This window comes from Pinus tabuliformis, chromosome J (genome assembly GCF_031772625.1).
Source record: "Pinus tabuliformis cultivar Carrire ecotype Pingquan chromosome J, CPIR1, whole genome shotgun sequence".
Lineage (NCBI taxonomy): Eukaryota > Viridiplantae > Streptophyta > Pinopsida > Pinales > Pinaceae > Pinus > Pinus tabuliformis.
Window position 1 is genome coordinate 590,011,010 of NC_142295.1, and position 20,226 is coordinate 590,031,235.

The following is a 20,226-nucleotide window of genomic DNA, read 5'->3' on the forward strand; positions in this document are numbered from 1 at the left end:
CATCCCTAGGAGGTTATATGGTCTCACCAATGCCCCGTGTCGGGCTCGGGTCCTTTCACTGCAACCCTGCGCCCTTTGTCAGCTGCACCTTCCGTTCAGGCCCGCCTAGGTCCTTCTGTGCCTCATCCCCCGCCCTCTGTTCACATTGACGACGCCCCTGGTCTGGACTGCCCCCCTCTGTCTCCGACTACCCTAAACCTACTTGGAACCTACCTACAGCCCTCGCCCACTTTCGACGCTCCCCTACCCCAGCTCCCCCACATATCCGCTCCACATTACACCCCATCCACCTCGCACATCCATTTGTCCAGGCCTCCATCCCTCAATAATCCTTCCCTCTCCAGTGCAACCCTAAACCCAGGTAGCCCTAACCCTAACACCCCTATCCACTTCGGCTATTTCAGTTCTCTGATACCAAACCCTAAATCTATTCCTTCCACTCCCCAAATTGTAAACTAGGGCTACTATGGTCTCCTTAAGGAATATCTGACTGCTCATCACTCGAACAAGCCCAAGAAAGGCAAGTTCCTTAAAACAGTGGATAAAGACATCAACCTAGCACTAGGTGAAGACATTTCGAGGGGTGAAGTTGCAGAGACTGCAAAGAAGGTACTTGTCGGTCGTGTGTGTGGCAAAAACTACACTATCGAGCCTCTCCACCTATGAGCCACCGAGATTTGGGGATCCTTGCTAAAAGAACTGCCCATCATCTAAGTACTGGCTCGTGGGTGGTTTGCCCTGCGCTTCCATAGGGAGGAATACACAGACTGGATCTTATCCAATTTTTGGCACATAGAATTTTCTTCGGTCCTGCTAAAAAGATGGGATCCACTTTTTGACCCGGAGAGGGAACCACTGGGAACTGAGCCAACCTGGGTCTGTTTGTCGGGCCTCCTGATGTAGTTTTGGACCCCTGTTGTATTCAAGTGCATTGGAGATGCCCTGGGCACATACCTATAACACGATCAATCCTTCAAAAAGACTAGAATCATGACAATGGCGCGTATCCTGGTGCATTTGGACACAAGGGAGGGGCTGGAGGAAAAGATAACCCTCCATTGGAGACATTTCTCACGTCGTCAAAACCTGGACTATGAAGGTGTTCCCTTTCGTTGTAGAAGATGCCATAAGGTCGGCCACCTCTACAAGGACTGTCCACTGCTGACTCCTTCTTCACGTGCTACTTCAAGGGGAACGAAGCATCGTCAGATGGAAGACCCGATTGTGGATGAGCAACCCTCAGGTCCGGATCACTCAAAGGTTGCGGATGGAGTCACTGCACAACAAACCAGTGCTCCACAGATACCACCTATATCCCCTCCACTGACTCGATCCCGGTCTGCTGCGGAGGTCACTCCTACAACGGGTAATGCATCTATTCCCTATCCGCTCTGTTTTCTAATAATTTAAATGCATCTCTGGCACACTCTGCATCCATCTCTAGCATGATTACCCCCATCAACTATGTGCTCGAACCCCTCTCCCCCATTTTTTCTACCACCCCACTGACGGTCCATGGACAGAGTCACCTCCACCATCCCCCTCACTCCCCTACTGCCTTAGGCTTGCACTCATACAATCTCCGCTCTCGTCATCTGAAAAACCCTAATCTGCTGGGTCTAGGCATCCCCCCCCCCCATCGAGCCCAAACCCTCCCAGGGCAGACCATCAAAGATTTCCAAAGCCATCAAATCCGCGGGGCAGATGTGGCCCAAGGGCGCCAGAACACCATTGAAAGGGCACTTAGAGCAACTGACACCCTTGACTCTGTTCCCTGATGAAGTGGCTTTCCTACAACTATAGGGGTTTGGCCAACCCTTCCAAAAAATTGGCCCTCAAGCGACTCTTGCAATGTATACCCTGTGACATGATACTACTCCAAGAAACCCTTAGCCCATATGAACAATTGTTAGGACCCTTCAAGCCATCTTACCAGGCTGGCACCTCCAAGCTTTGGATGCAGCAGGAAGATCTGGAGGCCTAGCCATCGGGATAAATCCTCTATCTATAAGGGTGATTTCTTCATGGGGTGGTCAGGGTTTCCTGGGCATGGAAATTTTCTCGGCTGAATTGGGAAAACAACTCCATATCATTAATATCTATGCCCCTAATCAAAATAGGCTTGCCTTCTGGCAATCCTTTCTGGAAAATCCCTTGATCAACAATTCTTCAATACTAGGGGGTGACCTGAATTTCTCCATTGGACATGAGGAATCCTGGGGGCACCACTCGTAGCTAGACCCCCTCTCAGAATAGCTGAGCACCCTCCTGGAACAATATGGACTCATAGATGTCCCCATGAACAAGAAGATGCCAACATGGCATAACAGATGGACTGGAGAAGCAACCCTTGGTCGAAGGCTAGACAGATACCTTATTCAGGAAGACCTCCTTCAATCCCTCTCCATCTACAAGCAATGGGTGGGTTCAGGGGGAATATCAGATCACTCCCCCATATACCTGGAAGTGGCTGGCTCATCCCGAAAACCTAGGGTACCTTATAAATTTAACTCCACCTGTTTAAAGGACCCCGACTATGTCAAGATGGTTTCAGATTTTTGGCAAGCTCAGCCCCCACTCATGGACCAGAGGAAGGCTGAAGGGTTCTATAGAAACCTGAAACAACTAAAGGGATTAACCATTGAGTGGGAAAAAAGGAAAAAGGATAGGGATGACCACACCCTAGCTGACATCGAATCACAGTTGGCCTCCTTAACGAATGAAAGTGGGCAAGGTTTCTTATCCATCAAAGCTAAGTTACATCTAGTAGATCTGGAGGCTCAGAGATCTAAGATCCTACTTGATCAGGAAGAAACATGGAGACTCAGAAGTAGGGCAACCTGGCTCCAAGCAGGGGATGTCAACACAAAGTTCTTTCATAAATATGCAAATGGAAGGAAAGCCAACAATACTATTTGGCAGATGCCCTCAGACCTGGATCAGATTGCAAACACACACCCACAACTCGCCCATTTGGGTATCTCACACTTCAAGCAACTATTCAAAGCCCCTCCAGGAACATCAATTGCTGAAATCATCAGTATTGCAGGCCACTTCCCTGGCTTTGTGGAACCTGATGAGATGGAGGATCTCATTAAACCTGTCTCCATGGGGGAATTAGAAAACACTCTCAAGTGGTTCAAGAAGGACAAAAGCCCGGGACTGGATGGCTGGTCTGTGGAATTCTTCCTTGCTTTCTTCGACATCATTGGACCGGACCTGCTAGGGGTGGTGGAAGAAAGTCACATTCTTGGCCGCATATTTTCTCCCATAAAATCTACCTTTATTTCCCTCATTCCCACTCTCCTTCAATGACTTTTTCCCTATATCCCTCTGCAACTACCTCTACAAAATTATTGCAAAGATCATTGCAAATCACATCAAGCCAATCCTATCCGAACACATCTCTAAAGAGCAATTTGCTTTCCTACAAAGTAGACAAATCCATGAAGCCATTGGTTCTGCCCAAGAGGCCCTCCACTCCATCAAGTTGGAGGATCTGAAAGGGGTGTTGCTTAAAATTGATCTCTCAAAGGCATTTGACAAGGCTAGTTGGTTATATTTAAGGATGATACTTACCCATCTACTATTCTGACTGGTAATTATTAGATGGATTATGGGGTGCATCACTTCAATTTCATTTTCAATCCTAAGTAATGGGTCAGCCTACCAAACCTTTCAGGCGGAGAGGGGAATCAGACAGGGTTTCCCCTTATCCCCCCTACTTTTTCTACTGATTATGGAAGGGCTGAGCATACTGATAGTGACAGAGAAGAGAGGGAGACTTTGGGGCCTTAAGGTCTCGGAACAATGCCATATAGCACATCTGTTATTGTTAATGATATACTCATATTCCTAGATGGGGGAATACAGGACATCATCACCCTCACAGAGATATTGAAGCTCTTCAGTGCTGCTACAGGAATGGAAATAAATGGGGAAAAATCTACTATATCCTTCTCTGACTGCACACAACAAGAAACTCAGCTAGCACTGCAAAACTTCCCCTACCAAACCTTGGCACTGAAGGATGGACTGAAGTACTTGGGCTTCAGGATAAAAGCAGATAGTTATAAAATTGCAGACTGGACCTGGTTGATTGCAAAGGTGGAAAAAAGATTAAATAATTGGAGCCATCACTTACTTTCCAGAGCTGGAAGACTGGTGCTCATAAAAGCAGTGCTGGAAGCAACCCCAGTCTTTTGGATGTCCTTGGCCTGGATCCCCCTGGGGATACTACATAGGATTCAATGAGTTTGTAGTCATTTCCTATGGAAGGGACACAAAGAAGGAAAGCCCTATGCATGGGTAAAATGGAGTAGGATCACAACTCCTAAAAAATGGGGCGGTTGGGGCTTAAAACATCTCCCGGCTTTTTCATAGGCATTGGCAGCAAAGCTTGGCTGGCTTCTCCTGAAGCACAAGAGCCTTTGGATGGAGGTGGTCACCCACAAATACATTTGGCCGAGCACTGCCTTGGACTGGCTAAGACGACCCTCTTGGAATAGGAAGGGTATATCAGTAATCTGGAGGGTTGTAATAAACACTCTTCCCATCATTAGAAGGGGCCTCATCTGGAGGATTGGAAATGGTGAGTCTGTTTGGATTGGGATTGATCCATGGATAGGCAGTAGAAATTCCTATCAGCTTCCACCGGATTTGATTAACCTGCTAAACCTCAATGGAGTACACTACATCACTCATCTTGGGGACCCTCACAACACTACCATATATCAACAAGCATGGAAAATAGGGGAGGCATGGGACATTCCAGATCAATGGAAAAGACAATGGAGAAATTATTTGCAGACATTAATAGAATCCCATGTGCGCCTTAGAGATGAGGAGGATGAATTGATCTGGGGATATTCAAAGAAAGGTCACTACTCCCCCAAGGAAGGGTATGAAATCATACATGCTGGCCACAAGCCGGACAGACTGAAGAGTTGGTGGAGTCATCTATGGAAGTTAAAAGCCCCTCCTCTCACCAAATTACTGATGTGGAACATTTTAATGGACAAAACACCTACAGGAACAAACCTCAGGAAACAGGCATTTCCAGGCCTGACTTGGTGTGTATTATGCCATGCAGAGGAGGAATCGAACCACCATTTATTCCTCTCATGTACCACAACCTAACACATCTAGACTCAAGTCCTGCATACACTAAGAATCACACTTTCCTGGAGTGGTGACGATATCCCAAATGCCTGGGATAGGTGGTGGGAAACATCATCAGAGCCGAGAGCTCGGAACCTACCACTTTTGGTCTGCTGGCACATATGGATGTGCCGGAACAACATTACATTTAGGGGCCGAAATATAGTATGGTCATTGATTCCTCCAAAAATCTGTATGAGCTATGGGGAAATCCTGACAAAGGAACAAGCATTTAGGTCCTAGAACATCACACAGGAACTGATAGACAAAGAACACCCCTGGGCCTACTTCGATGGTGCAGCACAAGCACAAGGATGTGGTGGAGGCATTATCCTTCATCTGTCTGATTCACATTTCTTTCACATTTGCATGGGGTTGGGAGAGGGCACAAATAATTATGCAGAGTTGCTTTCACTCTGTCACCTCTTATACTTTGCAATACAAAAATAGTACAGACACATACAAATATTTGGAGACTTCAAAATAGTCATAAACTGGTTCAATGACACAACATCATGCCATGCATATACTCTCAGAACAATTTTGGATGATATTATGTTTCTCAAAACACATTTTGATCATGTCTCATGCACTCATATCTATAGGGAGCGTAATGAAGGTGCGGACAAGCTATCAAAAGAGGAAACACATTGCCCTTGAGGAGAATGGATGATTACAGAGCACTTACCTGAGTGAACCTATCACTTTTTCCACAGACCATATATGGAACTAGAACTACAGAGGGCAGACAGGTCCTAATTTTAGCAGTCTATCTTTTTTTGTCTATATCTCTTTTTGGAAACATAACAGAAATCACCAATGGTGTAATTTTGAAATATGTAACTATTTTGTATATGATTAGCAACCATTAGTATACCCAACACAGGGTCATTTTGTAGAAATTTACAGTTCTGGCTTTATTACAAACTCTTCACAGTTGACTACGGTCACAATACTTGCATATGCCTATAATTTTCACAAATTAATGGAAATTATGTCATTTTCTCCTCGGGAAAAAAAAAGTCATGATTTAAATGAACAACTGAAAGGGGCCGATGTATTCACCAAAATCAACTTGAGGTTCAGATAGCATAAGGTCCAAATCAAAGAAAAAGATATTCATAAAATGATCTCAGAACATGGTATGGCCACTATGAGTTTGTGGTGGTACCTTTTTGGCTAACAAACACTCCAATTGCTTTCATGTGCTTGATGAATAATGTGCTCAGACCATACTTGGATAAATTTTTGCATTATTTGTGAATGATATCTTAGTATATTGAGAGGAAAAAAAACATGAGGATAGCCACATGAGAGTTGTTCTACAACTACTAAGGGAGCATAAATTTCACGCAAAACTCAACAAGTGTGAGATTTCCAAATCTAGGTTCACTACTTTGGGTATGTAATTTCAAAGGAAGAAGTGGTTAGTATTCCAGAGAAGATCAAAATAATAATGGAATGGCCCACTCCCCAGAATGTAATGGAGATAAGATCCTTTATGGGATTATCTAGTTATTATCAAAGGTTCATTCGTAACTTCTCAAATATTGGACATCCCATCATTGTTTTATGAATAAAAGGAGTAAAATTTCAATGGACACTTGAATGTGCAACTAGTTTTGAACAATTGAAGAAGTTACTCACTTGTGAACCTAACTTGAAAATAACTGACCTAGAAAAAGATTTTGCAGTTTGCACTAATGCTTGTAAGGAGGGACTTATTGGATTCTCGATGCAAAATGGCATGTGGTTTTCTATGAATCTAGGAAGTTGAATTATCATGAAAATAATTATGTTACCCATGATTTGGAGTTGGCAGCTATAGTTCATGCTTTAAAGATGTGGATACATTACTTATTGGGAAGAAGATTTGTGCTGATGATAAACCACGGTGGATTGAAATATTTGTTTGACCAACCCAAGCTAAATTCCAGACAAGCTAGGTGTTTGGATTTGATCAATGAGTTGGACTTTGATATTAAGCAAATTAAAGGAAAATGGAATAATGTGGGAAATTCACTTAGTAGGAGTTTGCAAGAGTTTCACCTAGCAACTATGAGCACATGCTCAATTCACATCAAGGAAAGAATTAAAGGGGCATTGATTCATGATGAGAAATACCAATATATGAAGTGTTGGAAGAAAGAACTAGAATGATATGGGAGCAACAATCACCAGCTCACCAATGATGGCATAATGTTGTTTAAGAACATACAATATGTGCTTGATTCAGCTGATATAAGTAAAATTATTATGGATGAGTTTCATAAGAGACCTTACTCAGGTCATCCTGGTTACTAGAAGATGATAATAACAATGAAGAAAGCATATTTTTGGCTACCTACCTTGCCAAGTATTTGGAATGCCAATACGGGAAGGTAGAATGTAGACATCCAACTGTATTATTGCAACCAATTCCAATCCCAAACTGAAAACATGAAGTCATATCTATGGACTTCATCACAAGATTCCCCAAGAAATATAGGAAACATGATGCTGTCATGGTGATAGTGGATAAGTTAAGCAAGGAAAATCACTTTATAACTATTAAATATACTCTTAAAGCAATTGATATAGCTCAAATCTTCATGAAAAAAATATTTAGGTTGCAAGTAGCACCTAAAAAGATAATATCAAACGACCAGTTTCACTTACAGCTTTTGGAAGTCTTTGTTTGTTGGTTTTGGACCCTAGCTAAATTTTAGCAGTTCTTACCATCCTCAAACATATGGTCAAACAAAAAGAGGGAACATAATCGTGGAAGACATGCTGAGGATGTATGTCATGCATCAACCAAGGAAATGGGAAGGGGGGAATTTGCATATAACAATGGTTATCAAGAGTCATTAGGATTGGGTCCATTTGAGGTAGTTTATGGTAGGAAATGCAACACTCATGTCAGTTGGGATAATCCCATAAATAGAATAATCATTGGGCAAGATATGTTAAAGGAAACGGGGTAGGAGACGATCAAGATAAAACAAAATTTAAAGGAATTGTAGGATATACAAAAGAGTTATGCAAACCAACAAAGAATGGATAAAGAGTTCCAAGTTGGAGAGCATGTCTATCACGACTTTAAGCCAAGGAAAATTTCATTGAGAGTGGGACCATGTGCCAAGCTAGCACCTAGATATTATGGACCATTTTGGATCTTGGAAAGAGTGGAGCTAGTGGCTTACAGATTGGCCTTAATACCCACAGTAAAAGCACATGATGTTTTCCATGTTTCTTTTCTTAAGAAGTATGTTCATGATGCTAATCATGTTTTTGATTGGTCTATGATATAGGTGGAACCTGAGGGAGAGTTCTAACCAAAACCAATATGCATAAGGAAAATCATGCTCTAGAATCGAGTAATAGAGAAAGTCAAGGTGTAATGGAAGCACTTTGGACCTAATGAAGCCACTTGGGATATGGATGAGAAAATAAGGGTGTTGTGCCCATCTTTTGATTGCTAAATAAGTGGATGTAAGGGTTGTTTATAAAGCTCAATTTTTTTTAGTATCTTGTTGACAAGAACACCATGGACAGTGTTCCCCCTAAGGGTCGAGGTTTGTAAGATGCTTGATATACTCCCCTTGATCTTTGTAAGGTGATTGTACTTTTATTTCAATTATTAAAAATATATTTAAATGTATTGAAGAGTGGGACCAGAGATCCACGATATAAGAGGGAAGAGGAAGAGGAAGATGAATTTGAGTGGTGTTAGCTGGAACTATTGCTTAAATAAATATACAACCAACAAGAAAGAAAGAGAAAAAAAGAAAGGAAAAGAACTTTCCCTAAGGAATATGAAGGGATGCATAAGAAAAATATAAAAAGGGATTTAAGAAGCAAGAGAGAGGTTGGTCTCTGGTTGGTACTTTGTTGGAAGGAATTTGATTTGTAAAGAAATTTTGAGCACTAGTTAAGTGTTGGTGTGGCCTGTTGAGTCTAAGGGAATGAGATTCTCTATGCTATGAAGTTTTGGACTATGTGTGTCCAAGCTTGGAGAAGCTCAAGGAAAGCCTTGAGGAGATGCGTGATGAGTTCTTTCCTAGAAGGGCTGATGAACCACTTAGGGTGCTAGCTTAAAGGGGTGATAAACTAGCCAAGGTGCTTGCTGTAGGGATAATAAAGCACTAGGAATGAGGGAACTTATGATAAATCGCTAGGTGCTTGCTAAGAGGGTTGAAAAACCACCTAGTGCTCGTCAAGTAAGATGATAAACGACCCAGTGATTCCCGCAATGCTTCCCACAACTGTTTTGATAGTGGGAAATGTTCCCAATTGTAATGATTTGATTATTTTCTCGATTAGGGTCCCAATTAGACGCCTATTCATTTGGGTTAGTTGTATATTCTCCAGAACAAAGGCTCGATTGCCTATTATATCCTACAACTGACTAAATGAACACTAAAATTAAACTAAATTAGGGGGAATATATGACATAAGTTCATATTTACAATTAACTACAAAAATACACAAACTACTATGTGTGTGAGTGGGATTGGCTTGAAAGGTCAAATAAAAATGAGGGTGGGGGGATGGGGAATTCATTTAAAAATAATGCTTAAAAAAACTACTATAAATGTTTGAATCTAACTAAAATTTGGGTCTAGTTAACCACACAATAATTTTTAAGACCCTCTTTCAAGAGACCGTGAATGATTAATTTGTATTTCTTTTATATTTTATATTTATTTGCATGCAATATACTGAAATAAATGAACAAAAAACTCTATCTCATAAATGAAACCTAATTATTCATCTAATGTTTTGAACATCAACAATTACTGTCAATGATAAATAAACAAATAATAAATCTGCAATGCTTAACAATTTTGACAATAAACAATATACTAAAATGTTTCAAAAGAAATATTTAATAGTACATCGCAACATTCAACAGAAAATGACAAGTAGATAAGTGAGAGCATAAATACTAGAAACATGTATTAAGTAATTAAAAAGATCATAGGATATCAAGCTCATGACTCATGAACACATCAATTTAGGAAAGTGGTCTTCAAAAGGCTTCAAAATCAAAAGTTTGATTATAAAATCAAAGTCTTCAGTCTCAACAATTCTCGACCCATACTCCAATGTAATGGGTCATATAAATAAGAAAGAAAAATAAGATGAGAATTAATTTTCTAGCTAAAGATAGAAAATCTTTTAATATTTTATTTTATAAAAAATAATGCTAAAAATAAAAGTCGTATCCTTATCAAAGGATTTTCTCCAGAAATATGGGTGGGACGTTGCAATCTTCCTCCTCACTCTGAGATGATTTGGATGATTTGGTTGGAAATATGTTTAGAGAATTGGCTTGAATATAGGCTAACCATTATGAAAAGCGTTGATTGATTGAAGAGAAGTGCACATGAATGAAATGATCAATACCAATATGACTTCTAGCCATCAAACTTTGAATATAAATATTTTTTCTCTTATCTGGTGGAAAACCTTGAGATCAACTTAATATGTTCAAACCAAAAGTGAAGAATTTTTTGAAAGTCTTGCTGATTCCATACTTTCATTTCTTTGATCATTTTGTAATTTGTTGCTCTCTTTTCTTCAACCTCATGTTGTTTGATGATCCCTGGTATTGCTTCCCTTAAATTCTCTAGACTTGGTAAATCTAATTAGTTAACAATATCAAATCCATAATTCAAAACTTTATCACACAATTGAGTAACACTTTTAATCCATTTTGGATTTCTTTAGAATAAGATTTTATTTGCCCTAATGAGGCAAACATAAGTTATACATTTTTCTTGGGAAATCTTTCAATATTTTTTGGGTTGAACTGTTTTTCCCAATCCAGGACAGATGAATATTTGCTTGACATTCATGTCTTCCTCCATTAGAGATTCAATCCCGTCACTAAGATTAACAATATATATATATATATATATATATATATATATATATATATATATATATATATATATATATATATATATATATATAGATATAGATATAGATATTATCAAGATATTGTTAATCTTAGTGACAAGATTGAATCTCTAATGGTGGAAGACATGAATGTCAAGAAAAGATTCATCTGAAGATTCATACACAAACACACACACACACACACACACATAGATATATATCTATATATATTGTTAAAATTGCTTGTAAAACTTAATCTGATTCTTTTGCAGTAATTGATTAACTTGCAGGGCCTATTGTTTGAATATGATCATACTTTGATCAACTTCTTGATTTTTTCTTACTTGCAATTTAAGAGTTTCAACTTGTTCTTTTAATGTAGAAGATATTACCTCTATTTACTTTCAACTTCTTCATTTAGAATTTGATCCGATCCTCTTAATTTCTTCTTATATTTTGAACTTGTTGTGGATGTTTGATTTTCGTTTCTACCAATTTATTCTTCAAATCATTTTTCCAATTTAACCTCTCTGTATTGAAATTTTCCTCTAACTATTTTTGAGATAATGCAAAACCTTCAGTAGGAGTGGCATAATGTGCTTGCCACTTTTCTTTATAAATATTTTACTCTTTTCTAATTCAACCTCCAGTTGTTTAATTCTCCGAACTTTCTTATCATAATCAAGAGAAGGTTCACTCGCTGAATTTTGTTTGTGATTGAAAAAGGCACCAACAACTTGAGTGTATTATTGAACTTTTTCCTTTGGATCACCAGTAGCCTACCAACTGAACTCTGATACTGTTTCAATATCATCTATTTTTCTTTTCCTTGTCCTTTTCACAACTGATTTGGTTTGAGAATTATAATAATAATCAGTGAGAGATGGCACTGTGTCAACTACTAGTTCAACTTTAGATAATGGTTTGAAAATATATATTGTTAGAGGAATATTGGTTGAAATAGGTGTTACTAAAACATTTGGAGATGCAATCTTCATAGAATATTTTGGAGTTTGAAAATAATTTAGATTTGTTTCCAAAATTTATGGCACTATTGGTGTTGAAGTAGATTGGATTTCTTTACTGATACCATCATCAATTTTTTGAACATCCTTTATCTCTTTTTTTCCCTCAAGGGCAATAAATTTTCTTGATTGGGTTTCCATTTGATTTGTTTTTTCTAGAGAGTCAACATCAATAATTAACATCTTCTGTGTAGGAGAGGTTGGATTTTCAACCAACTCTGTTTCTATAGAAAGACCCTGCTGAAGAGGACTCTTTTTCCTTTTCTCCTTGAACTTCCTTTGATTTCTTTATCATTTTACTGTCTTTATCTTAGTTTTTCAATAAAGAAGAGATATCAAATGAATTAAAATATTTTAACATTTGTTCATCTTCAAGCTCTGGTTTGGGGGAACATTAGTAAAACTCAGTGATCATCCAGTTAACTAATCAATCAACCCAAAATATCTAGTGCATGCAGAGAATTCAAGTTCTCTAGCTGTGGTGGAGATTCCAAGGCAATGCAACATCATTTGTAGACTAGTCTTGAGTGTATAGGTGTTGCATGCACTCAAATGATCAACCTTAGGAATTGCATAATCAATTTGAGGAATTTCCTAAATAATAGGGGCCTAATTTCTCAAGGAATTGTGCAAGGAAATAGGGGCTCAAGCAAAGTAAAAAATTATCTAAGTCTGGGTGAGAGCTTCTTAGTGAGCAAAGAGATAAGTTATTCACTTTTAGGTTGTGCTCATTTGAGAAAAATGTAATACATCTCTATTCATTAGATTAATGCAAGCATGCATAGGGGATTTTTAGCAGATTGCTTTCCCCTGGAAATAAATTGTGTGCATGTGTTTTATTTCTCATTGCATGTTTGTGATTGATGTTCTAAATTGTGAATTAAATCCCGTAGAGTAGTAAAGTAGGTCTGTGTCTTTTGATTTTAATTAAAATTTCATGTGCAATTGCAAATATACACCATAAAACTTCTCACAAGATTTTGGACAATATGTCTGCCCATTTGAATATATGTGATTGATTGTAAATTCCATGTATTAGGGGTACCATTTCAACCTTGCAATGTTGAGGGTTAGATTCCCCATAAAATCTAGACAACATTTTGATTATAAATCTAAAAGGCCTTTAAAAAATCGCAATAAGTTAATCCTTTACTGTCTTAAGTTTCTACTTATCATCCCTAAGTCATTCTTTAACAATATGATTAAAGTCTTTATTGACTTTCTTGAGGACAATGTTATTGAATTGATCTAAAAATTATTTCATAAAAAATTATGGAGGGTTGAGTTTACAAATTGCAGATAGTACTTCAGGTCTCCATGAGGCAATTATATTTTGATTAGAGTCGACAATAGAGCAAGTTCAGATATCAACATGCGATAATATCCATACTATCATATCATAATAAAGAAACATAGTATCCCTAACTCTAATTTTATATAATTTAGTATTCCTAGTGGATTCATGATTAGAGGTAGATTCCTCGTCTAAATTATCATTATCTGAACTATCTAATTGTTGCCATTCTCTTTTGTCAAAGAAATTGAAAATATTTCCCAAAGGAGCTTACCCACATCTTGAGTTGTGAATGTAGTGTCAGAGATTAATGAGGGATTTTGATTGTAATCCTTTGGCCATGGTGTTTCAGTTAGATTTACTTTGGCCTTAATCTCCCTAACATAGTTTCTGAATGCAGGTGACTTTGACCTTTTACCCATTTGATGACATGTAACAAAACAAATCAGAAGATATAAGAATTAATGATTTAAGATGAAAATTCAGAAGTAATTGAGTTTTAAATAAGCTAATACGAACCATGAAAAACTATTTTTGAATTTCTTGACTATTTCTTTGCTAAAACTTGAAAAATTAAAATTCATAGTCGCAGACAAGAGTTTAGGAGAAAAGTTAAATTTACAATGCAAATGTAAATTTTAAAAAGAAACTAGGGTAAATATTTGAAAATCTCGTAAAACTAAAATCTTAAATGCATCGCAGATTTCATTAATTTTCGTAAATGCGAAAAGAAAGGTAACCGTTTCTCGCATCTCAAGATGAGATCGGGAGGTCTGGAGGTGTGGTTTATTAAGTTTTTCAAAAATTCTAAGATATTTTTGATTGCCAACCATATGACTTATTTTTTAAACCGCTTATAAATCTAATAAAGTGAAAATATAGAAAATGAAAAAAAAATTAGAAAATGACAAAAAGTCTGGGAGGTCATGGCAGTTGGTAAGTCGGGAAGTCGGTACGTTGTGACTTCTTAGCAATTTGGAATAGAATGCTAAGATAATCGGGAATTTCAGAGGTCAGAAAGGTTGGAGGTCGGGGGTCGAAAAATCGAGACAAAATTTTGAAACAAAGTGTTTTCACATCTGACCTCCAACTTATATATACATATTTTTGAGTTTTTAAATATTTGAAAAGGACTAAAAGATAAAAAAAATGTGTAGGGTCCCCATTTTTATTTGCTTTTTTTTTTCAAAACAAAACATTAAAATAGGGGTGGGTTGTTTTAGTCCTAACAATAAATGATGAAATATTGGGAGAAACAATTATCTTTGTCAACGATAATTCAAAAATAAAATAAAAACAAAGTTTTTGTTTTTTGTTTTTTTGCATTATGATTAATCTATAAATTCTTGATATTTTGAATATAGAGTAAACAATCAAATAGAAGTAATTGTGACAAGAAATAAAAATCTTATGAAATAAGAGTCAAAAGCAGAGGTTCTTTTATTAACTTTAAAACTTAAAATCAAATGAAATTTGATTTTTTCATACTAAGTTTTAAGTTTTAATACTACCAAAATTATTTGGTTTACTTTGTATCATCTCTACCAAAATTATTTGGTTTACTTTGTATCATCTCTAAGATCTCGACATTGCTTCACTGCTAGCAGGATTGTTCAATACCCCTGTGAATATTACCTTGGCATCATAGGAGGATTTACTCGTTGCCAGCAGGCTTATTCAATACCCACACATGTTTTCCACTATTTCCCACATTTCATTTTTTGAAATGTTTTTTCAACTCTTTGATCATTTGATATCCTTTGTGATAGCTTTACAATAATTTTCTTTTAACAAATTTTGATAAAAAAATATTGGGGTGATATGAGAGTTGTTTTGATTTAGTAAAAAAATTGATGTATTAATAACCCTAACTCTGTATTTATTATTAATTATCAATAAAATTTAGATGATCTTAAATGCGGAAGTAATGGAGCTCGTATAACATAAGGTAAACAATCAAGCACTTTCCTACTAATGAAAGTTTTTATTGAAAGTAAATTAATAACAAGCATAATAGATTTCTCATAATTTCATAATACTTTATCCTTATCCTTTAAATTCATTTGAATAGTAAACAATCTATCTGAAAAATATACATTTCTTTAAAAATGTAACCATTGCTGAAATTATACAACAAAAATAAAACAAAAATAACTTTTTTTTTTATAGAATTAAAGTTGAAAATAAAATTTAAAAGAAAGAATTTTTCTTAAGGACACTCACGTCCTTTAGTAAAACGAGTTATTTACATATGGTCAAATGATTTTCTTATGAGAAGTATCTCTTCAAAATCTTCCCATTCACAGGCAGATTTTCAACTTCGCCTTCCAATGTTTGTAGAAATTATTTGGAAGGGACGAGTTTTGAAGAAATTTGGAAAGGACCAAGCCAGAGATGTTCAAATTAAAGTGTATTCCTTTCTCTTCATGGATTTTATCCCACTTAAGCACAATATCACCAACAACAAAATCTCTATCAGATGCTAAATGTTTGTCAAACCATCTTTTTATAATTTTTTGGTGTTCATGAAACTTAGCTTTAGTTTTCTGTCTTTCTTCCTCCAATTTTAACAATGTATATATTCTTACATCCATATTTCTGATTGAATTTTGATTCATTGATTGAGCTAATTGTATAAATGGAAGAAGAATATTTGGAGGCAAGATGGCTTGCCATATACAAGGAAGTGAGAGGAATTACCTAGTGCTCGTTTTGGAGTAACTTTGTCAGCCCATAGAGCATTGGATAGCTAATTATGGTTGTTTATTTGATGTTTTTGTATAATTTTCTTGAGTATTTGGATTAAGTTTTTATTAATTGATTTTACTAATCCATTACCATGAGGGTAGTAATTGGCAGAAAACTTGATTTTAATAACTTTATCCAAGCAAAATTCAGTCTAAGAGAGGAAAAATAAGATGCATTATCAAATACAAAAGACATTAGGACACCAAACCTTGAAATTATTTGAATGGGAGAAAGGATAACACATGTTCATCATTAACCTTCTTCAATGGAATTGCTTTAGTCCAAATAGTAAAATAGTCAGAGGTAGTGAGAATATATTTATGTAATTTTGATTAATCTCACCAATAATGTCCAAACCCCATTGTTGAAAAGGTCCTTCAACTTCTACAGGTTGAAGAGGAAGAGTTGGTCTCTTTTTTTTTTCCAGAAGCAATTTGACATGTTTTACATTTTCTTTCATACACATAAGAATATATTTTGATTCTCAGGTTTTCCATATTGAGAGTCTCATACAACAAATTACAAATAATTGTTGAGAATAAATAAGGTGTTGTAACAATGTCTTCATTTAGTGAGAAGGCAACAACAAAAAATCGTAATTGTCATAACTGAGTTGGCTGTGTTATCAAAAAGTGTCTTGATCCTTGTTGGAACAATGGTCTTGGGTGATTTCGATAGAGTAGAAGCTCCTGTGTTGACTCCCGATGATGTCATCGATAAAATAGAGTATTAGTATCGAAACAAGGACATCAACATAACATGTTCTAGAGTGTTAGCAATACAAAATATTGGAGAAAAATCATTAGATCGCTTAAGAAGTGAATAACAACATCCCAACAAGCCAAGTCATCCTGAAACAACCTCCTTGTCAATTTCATTCGTAAAGTTACCTAAAATAGTCAACCTCTCATCAATATACAAGTAAAACTATAGGAATTAAAGTGACATGAAGGAGTAGCATACATTAGTCAAAATGGAAATTGGTGGAGTAATAGAATGTGATTGTGTTGTAGCGGCTGCAACACCCTCCAAAAATTTGGCTTGCACTCAAATTTCGGAGCCTTCCTTGTTTTTTCCTTTTTGGTTGCAAACACACAAACTCATTCCTTGAGATCCCTTTGAATCTCTTCACCCCTTTTTCTTGTTTGACCAACTGTCGTCTTTTGGCATGTTGATTTCTTTATTATGCTTGTGGTCTTTTTCTGGTGATTTTGAAGGTTTGTCTTTATGTGTTTGAGTTTCCCTAGCTACGTAAACATCGATCACACTCATACACAAATTTGTAAGCATTGTCGCGCAAGTGTCATCACAGTCGTCCAAAGGTCTATCCAAAGTGTCACACTTGTCACTTTTAGCTCTAGTCAGTCTCACAGAGCGTAATGCTATGTATTGTTGTTCTGGTGGTCTATTTTGTCGTGTTATCAAAGTATGCTAAGTGTGTGATCACAATTTCAAGTCCTCATAGGTACACTTGCTTCCCACAATTAGCCATTTTCCTGAAAATCCTTCCGATTAGATAGCCCCCCTCTCACCAGACCCCGACTGAGCTGCATTGCGCAGTATAAACCCTCAGTGATGTTGCTCTACTACCTAGAATAATGCAGTGCTTGAGGCTGTTCTCCATGATAGTTGAACTGCACAATCCCAAAAGTGAGAAACCTGCCTTCCTTCCTAGAATTACACATAAACTTCCTCAGAGCCTGATCTGAACTGCGCACTTCGTAAGATCATTCATTAAGTCTCCTCCCTACTTGCTAGAACCCCACAATGCGCAGATACCTAAGCTTGCTTTTCGTCCCAGAATCGCGCATAGATGTCCTCCCATCGTCTTCCCTCGGCTGGGACTCACTACTCCCAGAAAATGCGCAAAACTGTCCCCTCTAGTCCTTTTGATGCCCCGTCTTGTCTTCCCTCAGAAAACTGCGTAGAGGTGCTTCCTAGGATCCCACCTTCCAGCTACCACTAATGACCTCAACTGTAATCCTGCCTCCCAGTGGCCACTGCGCATTTTTTCGTGACAGTGAAGACTGTGCCCCAAAGTTCCTCAGCTAAGCCTAAGCTGCACTCTACACAATCTCAGTGAAAATTCTCCCTCCCTATCACCTGGAACTCTGCAGTGTGCTGTTACTGGGCCCTCTTCCCAGCCTGTCATCTATCTTGGGCCCAGACCATGGAAAAACATGCATTATCTTAGACTATGAGGTTTTGTATTTGATGTCGTCCCGCCATGAGTGAATTGCAGGAACATGTACACTAATAGATCATGGCGAGATGATGAATGAGATGAAGAAGGAGCGCACATGATAGAAGACTCACTTGTATTTGGATGGACAAAAGAAACTCATCATAGAGAAAGCGAAAGGAACACATGCATGTAACCATCTTACAAGACCAAGACCATTGAAGACCCCATAACATCAATCCATGCAGAGAAGAAGATAAAGCACATCCATCACTCAAGAGCAACAACAACTTGACATTGCCGCCACAACCAGCCAATCCATGTCAACAGTGTCATGTAAAGTTGTGTCACGAGTTCTCAAGGCCACATCACTACTATGGGCCATATTTGTTGTAACCAAATGTAATGTAAAGTAGAAGTCCAACGGACACACCGATGAAGATGAAGAATCATGTAAGTTAAAAATTAATAGGAAGTTGAACAGTCATGAGGGTAGTCCAAGAGTCACAAGGGTCAAGAATCACCCTTTGCTATATATACCCCTCCCATTGTATGAACAAGAAATTTTCACCTTGGCTCCTCCCACATAGCCTTGAGAGTTTTTAATCAGTTCTTTGAGAAGCGATGAGTGGCTCCAATGTCCCATTAATGGGACTAGTGATGTATAGTGTACAAATGTGTCTCAGAACTTTTACTTAATTTAGAAGCCTATTAAGGCCAACATGTTTTCATGCATGTTTTGTAGATGTTTGTAATACTATTCTTTCGACATTTGTAATGCATGTTTGTTTCACCTGTACGAAGATAGTTGAATTACTTCAGTTGTTTTAGTACTTACATTTTTGGGAATGTGATGTATTGGTTATCACTGTTGTTTCATCCTTGTGGACTACTTTGCAGGATATTAGACTGACCTTCTTTGTTTACTGGTTATAACGGTCTTCACATCTTTGTGGACTACTCTCCTAGATGGTGTATGTGTTTTCCCTTGTACTTTGGTTTTAACGACTGCCACATCCGTTGTGGGCTATTCCGCTGGATGTTGGACATATATTTCTGGTTCATGTGTGTCTCTTCCTGGGTGGTACTATTACCTCTCACTTAGAGGCTCACTTTACTCCCCCCCTTTTGTAGTAAGAGAACCTAGACATAGTTACATTACAAACTCACCATGCACACCTACCTCGCTTTTTGAAGACACCAGTATAACACTCTCATGTGCTTAACAACAAGAGCTAAGGAAAACCTCTAAGTAAATGGAAACCGGGCCATCATACCAGATGATACTCCTACACCAAACGGTGTGAGGTCTAGTTGGGACTTCATATCAGGGAGATCCCCTGAATGTTGGTGGTCCAGCACCATCAACGTTTCTGGCACTACAAGGAGGGCCTCCAATAGTTTATGGCTAATTGTCCCACCGACCCCACTCATCCATCATCTGGTTAAGGCAATAATATTCACTTCCTCCCCCCTACACACAATTTTGAAGTTGGTCATTTCTCACCTCCTAGACCCGAATGTGAAATCCTGTATCATCATATCCAAGCTATCTGTCCCATCACCTGTCAATTTACAAAAGTTGTTGCACTGATTCCAAGAGTGTACGCTCTTCCATATTTTCAAAGGAAGCAAAATACGACCCCCACAAGAGTGGTAGTTTCATCTGTGGAAGAAGTGATCTTTGCGACTCTTGAAGAGATGGCAGAAATTGTGGAGAAAGAAGAGGAACCCCTAATCTTTCGAAAGGAAGAAGAAGATAACCTCTTACTCTCGGGCTCAAGTTCCGGTGGAGTAGGCGGAGGGGAAGGAAACAAATGAGGAGGAGAAGAGGAAGAAGAACCAACAAACTCATAAGAATAACCATCAGATTTAGAGGAGGAGGAGGAGGAAGATGAAGAGGACAACATGGCAGGACAAAATCTGGAATG

At 37.8% G+C, this 20,226-nt stretch overlaps 1 protein-coding gene and 1 pseudogene across 1 annotated transcript; both read left to right on the top strand.

Annotated features, from left to right (window-relative positions):
- Nucleotides 1-3,810: 3,810 nt before the first annotated feature.
- Nucleotides 3,811-4,254, top strand: LOC149228366 (uncharacterized). Its single transcript, XM_089380755.1, has one exon. It carries the CDS (start codon nucleotides 3,811-3,813, stop codon nucleotides 4,252-4,254), a length of 444 nt encoding a protein of 147 aa, XP_089236881.1.
- An 86-nt stretch (nucleotides 4,255-4,340) lies between these two features.
- LOC149228367 (pachytene checkpoint protein 2 homolog pseudogene) overlaps nucleotides 4,341-20,226 on the top strand; it is a 131,364-nt pseudogene continuing 115,478 nt past the window's right edge.

Bases quoted from the DNA above. Each gene is read 5' to 3' on its own strand.
- LOC149228366 (XM_089380755.1), top strand. From the start codon at position 3,811: ATGCCATATAGCACATCTGTTATTGTTAATGATATACTCATATTCCTA.